At 39.5% G+C, this 14,208-nt stretch overlaps 1 protein-coding gene and 1 long non-coding RNA gene across 5 annotated transcripts in view; one reads left to right on the top strand and one right to left on the bottom strand.

Annotated features, from left to right (window-relative positions):
- Positions 1–14,208, top strand: part of LOC142602620 (uncharacterized) — a 61,077-nt gene that overhangs the window by 46,410 nt on the left and 459 nt on the right. The gene's annotated exons all lie outside the window — the stretch shown is intronic.
- On the bottom strand, positions 393–13,258 carry PLAU (plasminogen activator, urokinase). Of its 4 annotated transcripts, XR_012836372.1 has the most exons (13): positions 13,182–13,258; positions 11,728–11,839; positions 10,610–10,664; positions 10,335–10,439; positions 9,641–9,806; positions 9,240–9,325; positions 8,943–9,132; positions 8,155–8,309; positions 6,908–7,048; positions 6,207–6,355; positions 1,713–1,856; positions 872–1,022; positions 393–795 (listed from the first exon to the last, which is right to left on the bottom strand). XR_012836372.1 is itself a non-coding variant. In XM_075758571.1 (12 exons), exons 2-11 carry the CDS (start codon positions 11,785–11,787, stop codon positions 1,758–1,760), a joined length of 1,206 nt encoding a protein of 401 aa, XP_075614686.1. In that variant the 5' UTR covers positions 11,788–11,839; positions 13,182–13,258; the 3' UTR covers positions 393–1,022; positions 1,713–1,757. The 4 variants fall into 4 exon arrangements, 2 of the variants coding, with proteins under 2 accessions (XP_075614686.1, XP_010301575.1); XR_012836371.1 differs by having other exon boundaries at positions 393–1,022; positions 1,703–1,856; XM_075758571.1 differs by having other exon boundaries at positions 393–1,022.

Here is a 14,208-nt window from a genome sequence, read left to right as displayed (position 1 = left end):
ACAAGACAGGTGACCCAAACTGACCAAAGGGATATTCCATACCATATGACGTCATGCTCAGTTTATAAGGAGCTTGGGGGAAGGGGGGAGGGGGGCAGCCGCATTCGGAGCAATGGCGTTTGTCTTCCCAAGTAACTGTGACGCGTGACAGAGCCCTGCTTTCCTGGAGATGGCTGAACACCTGCCTGCCCATGGGAAGTGGTGAATGAATTCCTTGCTTTGCTTTGATTGTGCGCGCGGCTTTTGCTTTACCTATTAAACTGTCTTTATCTCAACCCACGAGTTTTCTCACTTTAACTTTTCCAATTCTCTCCCCCATCCCGATTGGGGGGAGTGAGCGAGCGGCTGCCTGGTGCTCAGCTGCCGGCTGGGGTAAAACCACGACAGCAACAAATGGGTGACTATATGTCATGTTTCACAATAACTTAGTTTATTTAAAACAGATTTTATTTTTAAGTGTTTTGAGTCACATTTTAGTTTCACTTCCGTGAAGAAAGCTTCAGCTATATAAGGTAAGGTAGTCTGTCCATTCAGAATTTATCACTTCCTTTTAGGAGCTGATAGGTTAAACTAGCTTCTACACTCTGGACACATCAGATACTGCTTTATCCTCATTGCTTAATATGTTTCTTCTCTGGAAGTATTGAAGATAAGTAGAGTCTTGAGTTCATATTAGTTATGGTCCTACAGCTTCCGAGAGTGTGGTCTCTTCTCTTTGGCTGATGCCCATCTCTCAGCTGTTTCTAAATGCTTGTTGGACTCCCATTCTACTCCTTTCTGTTGCCTGCCACATATCTGAAATGAAGGAAAGATATGCTTAAGAACAGATTTATGATATCAGAATTTGTCTTCTATGTATGTTAGTACCCACCAGATATCTAATATCTTCCAAAAAACATTCCCTCTCTAGTATTTCTGTTGTCATTCTGCAGTGGTGTTTGCCAAGCTCCACATGCCATTCTCTAGGCTGCTTCTCTTCTTCCTCACCAGCACCACAACCTGGATTGTCCTCTGCTCACTCTCTGTAAGGAGGGAAAGAAAATGTTTCCTGTGGGTTCTGTTGCAGGAAGAGAAAGTTTTGCAAAACAGTGCTCTCATCTTCTCCCCTTCTTTTTCCCAGGCTCTGATAACTAGCCAGCCAGATGATATCGTAGTTGTGGGGGCGAAAAAGAGACTGTATGAAGTATTATAGCAGCAAAGCAGAGATGTATGAACACTGTATGTTTGTTACAAGATTTTATTTTTGTTGGGGCAGTTTATCTAACATAAACTAAAGCACAAATAAGATTGCATACCCAAAACAGCATCTAAATTTCCTCTACTCTCAATACTCTCTTTATTCATACTTTCTCCAGAGCTTCCTAGATTTCAAAATGAGAGAGACATAAATGCAAATTTTGTTTATCACTCCTTTTTCATTCTTATTTATATTCATAATGATGGCAATAAATTGAAATTTAAATTGTATTGACTTTGTTCATAGAAAAAGCCCATAGAAGTCAATGACAAATGTGCTGTTTGTGACAATGATAATAATATGCAGTCACCCTGAAGATATTTATATTCGCCACATGTTGGAAATCTGTTGACTTTAGTACTTTGATAAATGTTTAAATGAAAGAAATACTGAAGTAAGAAAGCTGTAGCATCCTAAAAGACATGATTAAAACATAGTGTATTTTTGTCTATATAGCTATATTACCATTGCTTACTTTGTGCCCACAGCATCCTCTGCCAAGACTGGTCAGGCTAACCTGTTAGTTACTGTCTAGAAAAGCAGTGAAGTGATGCCTGCCTTCTCTTCTTGCACAGTTACCAGTCTCACAATCTCTCGCAGGAGATCTCCAACTTGTCCTCTAGAAACAGTGCAGTTTTAACTCCCTGCACAAACTTTAATCAGCAGTCCACAAACAGCACACTTTTGCTGAATAACTCTACCCTATACAGTGGTAACCTCTACTAATTTATTTCTGTTTGCAGATCCCAACCACAAATTGTATTGCCAAACAGTTTGCAATCCAGTGTTGTTGGTAATCATTTCGTGTTTAAGTAGTGCTTGCTGTCCCTGTACGAGACATAGCTGTCAGCATGTTACTCACAGTACATTCACACAGTTGTCAACTCTCCCTCCTCCTGACAAATCATATCCAGGCAGATCTCTAGGGGAAAGGAAGTACTGTCCCACCCATTTTATAGAAGGGAAATGGAAGTAAAAAGACATGTGACTTAACAATAGCAGAGCTGGAAATAGTCCAGTTATTGCATGCTTCAGTCTTGAGTCTAAAGAACAACTTAACTTAAGGTTCTTATTCCTGTCGTGCTATCCCCAATGTGCAAGGCTCATGTACCCAGACTGCAATAAGCTACAAGATGTAGCGTGCTTCTAACAGATACCAGTGTGCTTTTTGGAAAGAATTTAGTTTATGCATTTTCCTTTGATTTTTGAAAATATTGGTATAGTTGAATCTGTTCCTGAGCAACTCAGAATCACAGTTGCCTTGCTATGAAAACATCAATCAGTCTAACAATGAGTTCAATTTATGTAGCTCATCTCTTTTTGATTTAAAAAATGGAAAAAGAAATTTTTCTCTCTTTGGAGGTTTTTTACATCCTTTGGTGTGTATATCATGAAAAAAAAAACCACAAACACTTGACCAAAAAGTGGACTCTCTTTAAAAAGAACCAGTTCTGCTCATTTGTAGTCAGAGCACTGCTTGTAGGCCACAACAAATTTCTTGCTTGAGACTTTTAAAAAATGTTTCTGAAATCTGTAGTCATTCATCATTAAGCAGCTAGTGACTGAGACCAAAAGGTTTGTATGAGAGCTCCACAAGGAATGATTGCACATACATGTTTGAATTTTTTTTTCTGAATTCTTAAATGATCTATAATGAGAAAATAAACATTAATATGGTCTGATCTACAAAAATCAGTTAAATTTTGCTAGCAGTCTTGCAATTTGACCCCAAATTCTGCATTTGTGAGAGAAGATGAATAACTAACAAATTTTTGGGTACTAACTTTTTTAAAAATAGGTAAGCCAAATTGCTAGTCTGAGATATTTTGACCAGTAACTACTGGAGTCTTGCTGGCTCACTGTGTTATTTGGTTAGGATGGATGGGACTGCTAACTTTGGAAATTAGCCTGCTAATTAGCCTGCTAATTTGTTCCATGATGGACATTTCAGTGTAGGAAGTCATTTAATACTTGACAGGATATTGTCATATGTGCAAGCCTTTTACTTTCACAATTACAATATTTGGTACCTTGATGCTATGATACAAACTCTTCTCTAAATTTGCTATAAACACTGTTTATAGCAGCATCTCCAGTCAAAGCAGACAGCACATGCTCTTTAGGATGTTGAAGTGATGCTAGGATCTCACTGTGATCTTCCCTTAACCATCCCAAAGAAAACACCTTGAGAATAGTTTCTGCTTTTTTTTGTCTGCCTAAACAAAATAATGTCTTAATCAAGGACTTTCATTGAGTTTTTTCTTGAAAAATAAACTGAAATATAAATGAATCTTGCTGTTCAGATATAATTTCTACTATCTAAGATTTTGTTCAGCAGTACTAGAGTCAACTTCAAATATTTCTCTTTGAAAATTGGTGACCACAAAGAAGTACTAAGGAAAATCTGAAACTATTGCTTTCCATTTAGCACTTTTCTACAATATTGCGTTCTTCCATGTGCACCAGCATTTTAGTTGAGGTAATGAATGAACTTCTGAAACCACTATCTTGATTCCCCCTCCCTCAAGTGATTTGAGTCTTACTGCAGAGCAGATCTGGAGCATGAGAATGGTCTGCCTGTAAGGTGAAGCCTAAGGGGATGTTTTACTTTACAAGTTCACTAATGTTCTGCAACCACCTGAGAAGGGCTGTTCCACAGGGCTAGATAGGAGTCCTGAAGCACCTGCAGCATGGCTATCAGTTCCTCAGCAGTACTGTTGAGCCCATGTTCTGTGGCTTGCTAGTGCACACAGTTTTCTAGCACTCTAGCCTCAAGTAGTTCATATTAAATGCTTTAATAAACAGGATTCAAACATTTGTGTTTTTCCAAGGGACTTCATGCTTCAGATTAGAACTTAGAGAACTGCTGTTATAGAGTCATACCCTTCCCCTTTCAAGACAAGGGCAACAGACACCTAAGAATAATAGGGCATTTAATGATATTTTTAACATCCATAATACAAATAATAAATTAAACAGTAAAAATTATTAAATAAAGCTTGAGGTTCCAGCCCTCATACAAATAATTCAAGTTTATAAAACAAAAACGTGTTTAAAAATAAAACCAGCATAAGTCTCAGGAAAAAAAAGAAGTAGTTTCCATATAGTATCAGTTAAATTAATGGAAATAAAGTTCTGACTTTTGACATCTGCAGCATTCAAAGGGTGCCGAGTCCTTAAATCCTCTCCTGGGTGCATAGGTACATGGAGGGAGGTCACATTATCAGGCTTTTCAGGGGAACTCAGACACCTCCAGATGCAACCCAGAAGTCCAGTCAAGTTTACAATTTGCCTTCTTACAGCACAGTTCTTAAGTGGAATACATTAAGCGTTCATAATGCTGACACAGCTACAGGTACCATCCTTAAGATTTTACTATATGTTGGGTCTATAGTAGAGGTGCCCCTGTATACATAGACTTTTCTAAGTAGACTTTGGTCCTTCAGGCATTAATGATAATAATGCCCATGCTGTTTCTTTCTCCTTCTGATGCAAAGCCTGATCACCTCTGTCTTAACAGGTTAGGTTTCTACAATACAAGTCTTAGCATTGTTCAGTGTGATAAGAAAAGATTTTAACTCAAGTATTCACTTTATATATGGCCTGAGTGTAAGTTAGAACTTTACCAAGACTTCTAGACCAAGTGCTGGTTCATAAATAAAATGGATAGGTAACTTGATATGCATAGTATCATGCATGGGAATACTCATTTAAATGTTAAATATTTTAGCTTCCCATGGAGTGGTTTTCAGGTAATTCAGAGTAGTAAGATAATTATCAGCCATCTCTCTGCCTCAGGAACACTGATGTGAGTGGCCAACCACATGAGCCTTTAAAAGGAAAGCCCCTTATGACATTCAGGACTTTAGTGTCCTAGCATCAGTATAGGCTTAGTCTTGTTCATTTGAGTCCAGGTGTAGAAAAAAGGTCACTTTGGTTCAGGGAGAAAACGACTCTTGGAAATTACTGCATTCATATTGGAGTCAATCCAGTTAAGGTATTGAGTAACTCTGGTGTAAACACCAGGCTTGTTCTTTTTCGCACAGCCATCTCCCCAGCTGACAATCCCATAAAGCGTCATCCTGCCATTGTGCTCACACACCATGGGGCCACCGGAATCTCCCTGACAATAGAAAAAGAACATATTAGGCCATTTTCTGCAGATGGAGCCTCTATAACAGGAGGCCTGTGATTGATTGTTTTTCTAGAGTGAAACAAGCTAGTAATATCTATGAGCTAGTTTTTTTATTTTTGAGAACACTGCATAGATGGAACAGAAGGCTCAGCATTTCCTGTGACTTGAACATAGTCTATGAGTTAAGGAGTTCTCTAGTTCCCCCTAGCAGAGCACAGAGAATATAGTTACCTTGCATACAACACTTCATCCAAAGTTTATATCACTAGCCTAGTATCTGTGATAAGGTCACAGCCAATGCACCTAATTTTCCTCACAGAATCAATTGTCTCCTTGTTTATAAGGTACTTTTACCCACAGACAACAGTTCTTTTTAGCGGCTTATATGGCCCCTCTGCCCAGTGAGGGTGCAGGGAAGAAAAATCTAGTTGAGAAATCTGCAGAGGGGCTCAGTACCCCCCAGTAGTTTACCCTGTATTGCAGAGCTATAGTTAACTAAAGTGCAAGCTGAGATTGAAATAGTTGCTCTGATGCATATCTACCAGCCATTGCTTGAATAGATTGTAAATAAGGCCTTGAGGAATAACAATGGCTAAGATATTGCACTTCTTGCTCCTCCAGAGGAGAATCTAGACTGGGATAACACCTAACTCTAGGTCTCAACCTCCTTCCATTTGTTTGGCCACACTACAGGTCAACTCCACTGGATGTACAGAATTCCTGCTACCTGAAGAGAGACTTTTCTAACTAGTATAATTACAAGATGCCACCAGATGATTCATATAGTGTACATGCATTTAAACTCATTTAGAAGATAAAACAAACCAGTTTTACCTTGCATGCATCAGTCTCCCATATGGGATCTCCAGCACAGACCATGTTGTCAGTAACTCTGATATCATCATAGTAATCATGTTTGCATTTTGTCTGTGATATTAAGTTTACAGTGGCTGACATCAGTCTTTGAGCATAGTAAATGTCATCTGCAAACAAAAAAGATTTAACTATTTTAGTCAACCAAGACAAACCCCAAAACCTCTAACACTTTCAGCATATAAAAGAACTATTCTAGTTCTGTATTTGAGGCTCTTATTTTTCTCTTTAAAAACTTATTCATTAACAGTAAAAGTAAACCAATCTGCATAAGCTAGAAATAAGTGTTCTAAATGCAAACTATAAAGCTTGGGTTCTAGAGAGAGTTTGATAGTTTTTGAAGGAAGTTCCACACAAATACAATCCTTTGTTAATCCTCCAGCACAGCTTTTATTTTTTTCTACTCCTCACATCAGGAATGAAAAAAAATTTGCTGTGTTTTACATCTTGATTTACTTTGTATGGTTGACAAGTGTGAGAAGCATCAGACAGGAGATGCCACGGACAACTAGAAGATAATATCAAAGATCATCTTTGAGATGCACATTGAGTACATAAAATAGAAAGGAATCTTTTTTAATCCTTTGCAGATCATCGTATAAAAACTATCCAGTTACCACATTGTGCAAGTACAACCTTGGAAAGAAAAGTCATTCACTTACAAAAATCTTGTTTGCCATAGCCAGATATTTCACACCGGGTATTGTCTTGTAAATAAAGGTTCTTCTCTGGCAAGCAGACTGTTCTGACATATTTGGATTCTACTGCACACTGTCCAGAGGGTGTTCTTATCCTTATCAAAGCTAAGAAACAAGTAAGAGAAGATAGTTAGATTTGTAAAGCAAGTTTTCCCCTCTCAAGTTCTGAGACTAGGAGTATCATGTAGAGTTAATGTGAATAGTTGCAATTACATTTAGTTCTGGTTACATATGGTTCTTCTCATTACTTTTGGAATGACACTGGGTCATTATTTAGTATTAACAAAATTAGTTTCCCAACATGAAAATCAAACATTCCAACTTGAACTTAATTCCTGGAAGGATAGGGGGTGATAGCTCAGGCAAGATTCCCCTGCAAATGTATCTTCAGATGTTTTCAAAACTCAGCTTCCTACCTGGCTGTAAAGGGTGGCACCTGCTACCCTGCTGAAGAGGGGGCAAGTTTATACTGTACTTCTCATCAGAAGGGCTTGTGAAGCTCTTCTGAGTCTTTTTCCTTAGCAGCAGGAATTTGGAATGGGTGGTAGAGTTTTAAGTGTCAAGTCTGCTCTGTGCAAGTTGTAAAAACCATCTCTGACTTTGTTGGTTTAGGGATAGGCTTGTGAAAGCCAGAGAGACTTACGAAAGTCTGATTAACTCTGACTAACCTTCAGCTAATGTGGTACCTGATATAGCATTCCCCTACTGTATGATGAAACTTACTGTGCATGCATTTTTTCTTCATTTACTATACATACAGTGTGATCTCCACCCCACAAAGTTCTGGGCCTACTATGCTCAAGTCAGAGCAGGCATACTGCATATGTATAGGACCATCCTGCCCCATTCTGAATAGCTAGACCTGGTGTGCATGTGTTTCTGCTGACAGGCAGCCCCTCCAGTTGGGAGGATGGTAGAAACAGGATGCTTGCCACCAGCACTTATGGAAAAGCCATGCCTTGTACAGGTCCAGAGATAAGACAGGCCTATAGTTGACTGTGTGCCAGGTAATCCATCTGACACATGCCATGCACCAGATTTACACATGTGGAAAAAACTCACTTAGCACAGGCCTAGTTCTCAGAAGCACCTAGTTCTTGTTCCCCTTCATCTCACCTCTGGTTCTACTTCTTTTAAAAGATGTATGCCACTATTATGTAGCCTTCAGCTATCCTCCATGTTTTAGAGGCTTATATTAAGATGACTCTTACCAATATCATTCTCATTGCCACCTGTGTCATCTGTAAAGTCAGGGTGAGAGATGATGTCATCAACCATGAATACTTGTTCCTTATCATCAGTAACATTCAGTATAGACTTTCCAAGGAAGACTTTGTAGGTGGATTTGTTTTGTGGTTTTTTTGACCTGAGAGAATAAAGATATTCATGAAGACTACCAGTTTGAGAGTGAGATCAACAGTTTAGATCAAATCCCCGTTCTGTTTCATGTTTACTTTAATGCTGACAAGAAAAAGCAAAACTTAGTCAGCTTTGATAGTTGATCCAGTATTCTAAAAGAAAGCATCTCGGTTTTGCATTTGAAGGGATTAAGATATGTTCAGGCATTTTGAAATGCGCACCTAGCTAGCTGCTACTAATGCCAAGCACTGGCAATGAGAATCCCCTGCAGGATGCCAGGAGGATCAGCTTTCCACAGGGAAAAAAAAAAAAAAAAAATCAAGACATCCATAAAGGTAGTGCTCAACAGCTCATCACCTTTCAGTACAACTTTTAAGTTTGGGGAACAGCTGGGGTAAGATGAAACCTGGTTCCAATTTAGGCTAAAAAATGTTTAAATTGCATAATCCAAAGTGTTTGCAGCTTGTAGCTCATTCTGCTAGACTTAGACTCCCAGATGCTTAGTGTTTATGGTTGTTCTTGTTTTGCTGAAAGAACATTCTTACTACAGCACATTTTGAAGGGTTGCTCAGTGAGCATCCCACAAAGAAATCAGTTGAACAAAGAGGCAAATAGGAAGGATGCAGAACTGTAAACTTACGGAGTATTAAAACAGTGTGCTGCTGTAAGTACCCAGCAAGGGTCAATGAGGCTGCCACCACACAGAAAATGGTCTATGCCCCTTATGTTTTGGAAGATGCCAGCTATCCAAGGCTGAGACTCAACTTCTGCCTGGCTTCCACCAACAATCTTGAAGTACTTGCTGATGCTCCTTTGACCACATGCACGCCCTACAAAAGGAGAAATTTTGTTCAGATGTTCTTACAACTAAGCACCAACATTGTGCTATTTAAAAAAAACAATAGAAAACAGTTGTCTTGAAACCAATGTTACTTACCACACTTCTCTATGTTGCAGGACATTTCTTGAATGGTGAATCCCTTTTTAATGTAACACCAGGGCCTGCTTCTTCCATTTGGGTTTCTAGAAGAAAAAGGAAGTGTTTTTCTCAAAGACTTAAAGTATCTTAGAATTCTAACTGTCTTGCAAAGGCCAAAAGTGACCATTGCAAGATATGCCAGAGAAAACTAGCAACTGACTATTACTGGTGCTTACTTGGAATTTTGCAGTACAATCAGCTTTAGTATTGAGAACTCTATACACTTCAAAAGTCACATTCCAAATATTTTTAGTCAAAATTAATGTCTAATATTATAGTGGGTTTTTAAATGTACTATCACTGAAGGCACTTATGGGGATGTGACAATAGAAATCATGCCAGAAAGATGCTTTTCTTACCTGCAGTAGCTGTGTTTGCCCAGTCCAAGCTGCAAAGCATTCCTCAAGTGAGCATGGTAATGACCCCTTCTGATTACTGAGGGAAGGTCCCATGGCAGACATGCGTCTTCTGTTGCCATTCCTCTGTAGTCCTCCCCATTCTCAGTATAGCATACACTGTCAGAGTCTGAGAAAATAAATATTTTGTTAGCAGCATCTTCTTGTTTATAATTGTTCTGAGACAGAAATAATCTGTATGGATCCTTCTAATATGAAAAAAGTTCATGCATTACACTTGGAAACAGATAATGCAAAGATCTGGACTGATTACATATTCTTATTAAATTTGTTCTATATGAATTTTGAGCATCAAATATCTTATACTTTAAAGCATGCCTGTTGCTTCTTTAATAGTTTCAGTGTACTTCACAATATGAGTTCTTCTGCTTCTGAAGACTTCCAAACAAGTTCACACACACCCAAAATATTTGGGAAGAGATAGGCAACGTTACATTTTTTGTCCCTGCCTCACTAGAGATCCTGATTTTGCACCAATATTTAGCTGTTTCCCCTCACTCAGTCTGTTAGTATAAAGCACTAAAGGATATCCAGTCATTTGTTTATGGATAATACTTTCACTTGGCATTTCATATTCATGATTTGCTTATCTTTTTAGATCTTTTCAATCTATTTAGTATTAAGGAAGATACTCTACCTAGTTCACAGTGAATCCCAGTGTACCCTTCTGGGCATATGCAACGATTAATTCTGCTGAAGAGGTAATAGGTAATGCAGGTTCCTCCATTCAAACAATGGCATTCTGCAAGTAAAAAGGCATCACTAATTACAGGCAAAACATTTGAATGAATGAAATGTAGTTGTAAACTAAGTTTTAGGTGTTTAAGTATCATTAAGATTCTTCCTTCTTATATGAAGATTAATTGCAGGTTAACAAGTTTTTAGGTTCAAGTGGAACAGGCAGATATTTACCCTTGTGATCTGATCTGTGTTTATATAGGAGCTGGTAATATTTCTTGCTATAAACCTAAAGAAAAAGAAAAGAGGATTTTAAGGAACAGTTTCTTTCTTGTGGTTTGATTATCTTTTACATGCCTAAGCTCTCTTCTTTACTGCATACCTTCAACAGTTCAGTTTTTTGCATTAAGTTACCAGCTGAAGCTGCTCTGTGGAATCTGGATGTGAATGAGAAGTGGAACTCTACTTGAGCAAAAGCAGAATGGAGAAGAAAAACCACTCACCACACAAAAAGACCCAGGAAAACCCTACCAGTCTGGTTCACTGCATCAGGTCAAGACAGCAGTTCTCTCTGCTGTAAGGACCTAAGCAGGTGTCCAGACTCAGTTTCTCTAAAACAGGGAAAGGAACTTCTCCCTCTCCACCTCTCAGCCACCAAGCAGTGCAGCAAAGATGCTATATTCTCCAGCTGCCTCTCATTTTGATGACCTTGGTGCCTCATTTGTGCCATGGAAGAAGAGCCAGTAGATTTATACATTAGATTCTTGCCCTGTACTTCAGGTCCTGCCTCTGCTTTGCAGAAATATTTCTTTCTCCATGGAATTAAATAAGATTAGGCTTTCAGTATACTTTTCCCAGAGGTCAAGTGGGCTTGCCTGAGCTAAACCAAGCTATGGTAACAATATAATTCCACAATGCTGGTGAATGGCTCTGCTGATACATATCACCTGTCATAAGTTGATAATTAGAAATATTCAAATTCATCTGTTGCTCCTTTTTTAGCATCACACTCAAGTAGGGGAGGGGGAAATTTAGTTTAAGCCCAATATGCACCTCCATGAAAGACCAGTAAGCTCTTGGTACTCAGTATCCAGGTCTAAAATACATTAAGAGACAAATAGAAAAAGCTAGAGTTCTTGCTTATTGCATGATGTCTTCACTATTGGAATGGTAGCAGAATCAGAAGAAAAAACAAAGGGTTCAAAACCCTATTTGTTGGGGGTGTATGTGCAGCAGACTTAATATGTACATGCAAATGCAGCAAAAAGGAGAATTCAAGTCAAAAGCAGAAGTATAATCAGAACTAGAAGTGGTTCCAAGTCAACCCCCCCACTATTTATTTCAAAACTTACACAATCTAGTCCTGTGACAAGTGTGCCCAGAGTTACTGTGAAGAAGATTAGTAACTTCATGTTGTTAGTTAACGTCTCACTTCGTTCCTCTTCTCTCCGTATTATTTTGATTCTGAAAATAAAAGAGGAACTTAGTGGCACATTGTAGCTTGCAGCATCAGCTTTCTTGTTTCTGTTGTCTTCAGAGTGAATCACAACAATTGCTAGAAGAATTAAGCATTGACTTGCTGTGGAATATCTGCTTATTGTTTCCATAAATTAAATTAGAGGTTGTTGTTTGAAGCTTTTTTTGGTACATTTAGCAATACAACCAAGTTTTTTAGAGTTTAAATGAAGCAGAGAAAGGAAAATCAGAAAAATCCATACTCAGTTTCTGCAGTGTGGACTAACGCAGAAATTGGCACATGTATTTAGTTGCTGCCTCTGACCACTAGAAACTCTTGCAAGTCTGGTCTTGATGTTAGCTCACTTATTCACAGTATTAGAGAGGCTTAGAACATATTCTGTCCTGATTTCTTACATACAGCTGGATCTTGTAGCCAAGCATGTATAGCAATCTTTCCAAGAGTAACTGTTAAAGAACTAGCTTGTAAAAGCAATGGGGGAAGAGACCTAGAATGTGCTGATATAATTTTTATTTCTAATTGCAGTGCAAGTCATAGGATTATTTTTTTAAAGCATCCTCAGTTCCAGAAAACTGGAAAACTTGATTTTTTGGAAGATTCCATAGGAATCTTAGTTATATTTACATCAGCAATCAGTGCAGTAGGAGAAAGTATGCAGAACTGAGCTGGTGCTGAAGTCCTGCTCCACACTGTACCTGCTTCAGATGTTTCTACACTGGACTAGCTCTAGTTAGGTCCTGCAGACTGAATGCCTGCTGGCATGCACCAAAGTGCATCTTCCAGTTCAGTTTTATTTGGAAGAAACACAGTGCAAGTACTCTAAAGCCATTCAGTGTGAGCCAAAACATGGCAAACAGAGAAGATCTCTGGATTCATTTGGAAAAAAATTGACATGATCCAAACCAAAGTGTTAATGTAGATACATCCTTTACTTGTGAGCAGGTTTCACAATGCAAGAAAGCAAATCATGCCTCAGGTACTTCAACAAACACACTTCTCAGATTCAGCAGATATATTTTTCCTTAAGCATTATTCATATCAAGATAATTATTTTTAGCACATTTGGCAGTCATGCAAGTAATTTGTCATTTGTTACCATAATTAGTATCTCAGGCCCAACCTTAGCATCACAAATAGCAGTACTACTGATTTCCTGTGAAAATGATGATATACTGTAGCATGGAGAACAGCTCTTCCCCACTGCCAAAAGACTGCATCACACGAGATTTTCATTTTTCAATTTAAAGAGCAAACACTTAATTCTGCCTGACTTCTGGCTGGCATTTTTGCCCGTAAACCCTACCTCGGTTTGTAAGGCATGGCACTTACCAGCGCAGGAGCCCCAGGAGCGGCGCGGCCGGTACCGGTGCCAGTACCGAGAACGATAGCAGGCTCGGAGCGGCAGCTGCTGGTGGCACAGCGCAGGGCGGGCGCTATAAAAGCCGGGCCGGGGCGGGGCCGCCGCCGTTACCGCCCCGGGCGGGTCCCGGGTCCCGGGTCCGTTCCCGCCTCTTCCCCCCCCGCCCCTCCTTCCCCCCCTTCCCGACCCGCAAACGCCGCGGTGCTTGCCTGCTGCAAACAAAAGCTGCTGGAGTGACTCAAGGGGGAAATTTTAAATGCTGCTTTTTAGTTTCGGGGGGTGGGGGGAGTACGTTCAGGGCGAGCAAACTGCATTCGGAGTTGGATTTCTGTAAGGGGCTCCTTGGCTTCCCCGCCACAGGCAGCAATTTCTTAGGGGCATTTAAAAAAAAAACGAAAGAGACATGTGACTGACAGCTATGAGAATAATGACTTGTGTTGAAACATGCCTAGAGATATGAACAAGCATGGTGTATTTAATTCATATGGTGCTACCCATAATGAGAGAAACACAAATGATTTAGTAATTAATAGAGGATTAAATTGATGCAGTTGTGGGTTAAACGCAGCCCGCTGGGAGGGGGTATTGGGCCAGAATGTGTGCTTGAGACACTGAATGCGTTTTCAGAGAGCTGCCTCCAGCCAAAACACAGGACATTTGAGGCGAGCAGGGTGCATTCCTTATGCCAGCTAGAATCTATTAGGACACAGGGCTCACAGCAGGGACTAAAGTCATCTTCTCCAAAGGTACTTACAGTTCCCTGACCCCTAAGCAATCTTCTGCTCCCGAGAAATTTGTCATAGTTTTCCCATAATTTCTGTCTTCCAAAGAAATATTTAAAGTGGGGTCATTTCATAAGATGTGGATGGAGATGTGACCTGGCAGACATCTAAGAATGCAGGCCCAGCAAAATAGATAGTCTTTTCTAGCCCAGCCAAATGTCACACTGTGATGTTGTAACAATGCAATGAAAAACAGCAGACCAGCACGTAGTAT

The sequence above is a fragment of the Balearica regulorum genome, chromosome 7, assembly GCF_011004875.1.
Source record: "Balearica regulorum gibbericeps isolate bBalReg1 chromosome 7, bBalReg1.pri, whole genome shotgun sequence".
Lineage (NCBI taxonomy): Eukaryota > Metazoa > Chordata > Aves > Gruiformes > Gruidae > Balearica > Balearica regulorum.
This window is presented reverse-complemented; position numbering and strand designations above follow the sequence as displayed.

Bases quoted from the DNA above. Each gene is read 5' to 3' on its own strand.
- PLAU (XM_010303273.2), bottom strand. From the start codon at position 11,787: ATGAAGTTACTAATCTTCTTCACAGTAACTCTGGGCACACTTGTCACA. The intron at 9,133-9,239 runs GTAAGTAACATT...CTCCTTTTGTAG, and splicing joins CTGCAACATAGAGAAGTGTG to GGCGTGCATGTGGTCAAAGG. The intron at 6,356-6,907 runs GTAAGTGAATGA...TTTTGTTTGCAG, and splicing joins CTATGGCAAACAAGATTTTT to ATGACATTTACTATGCTCAA.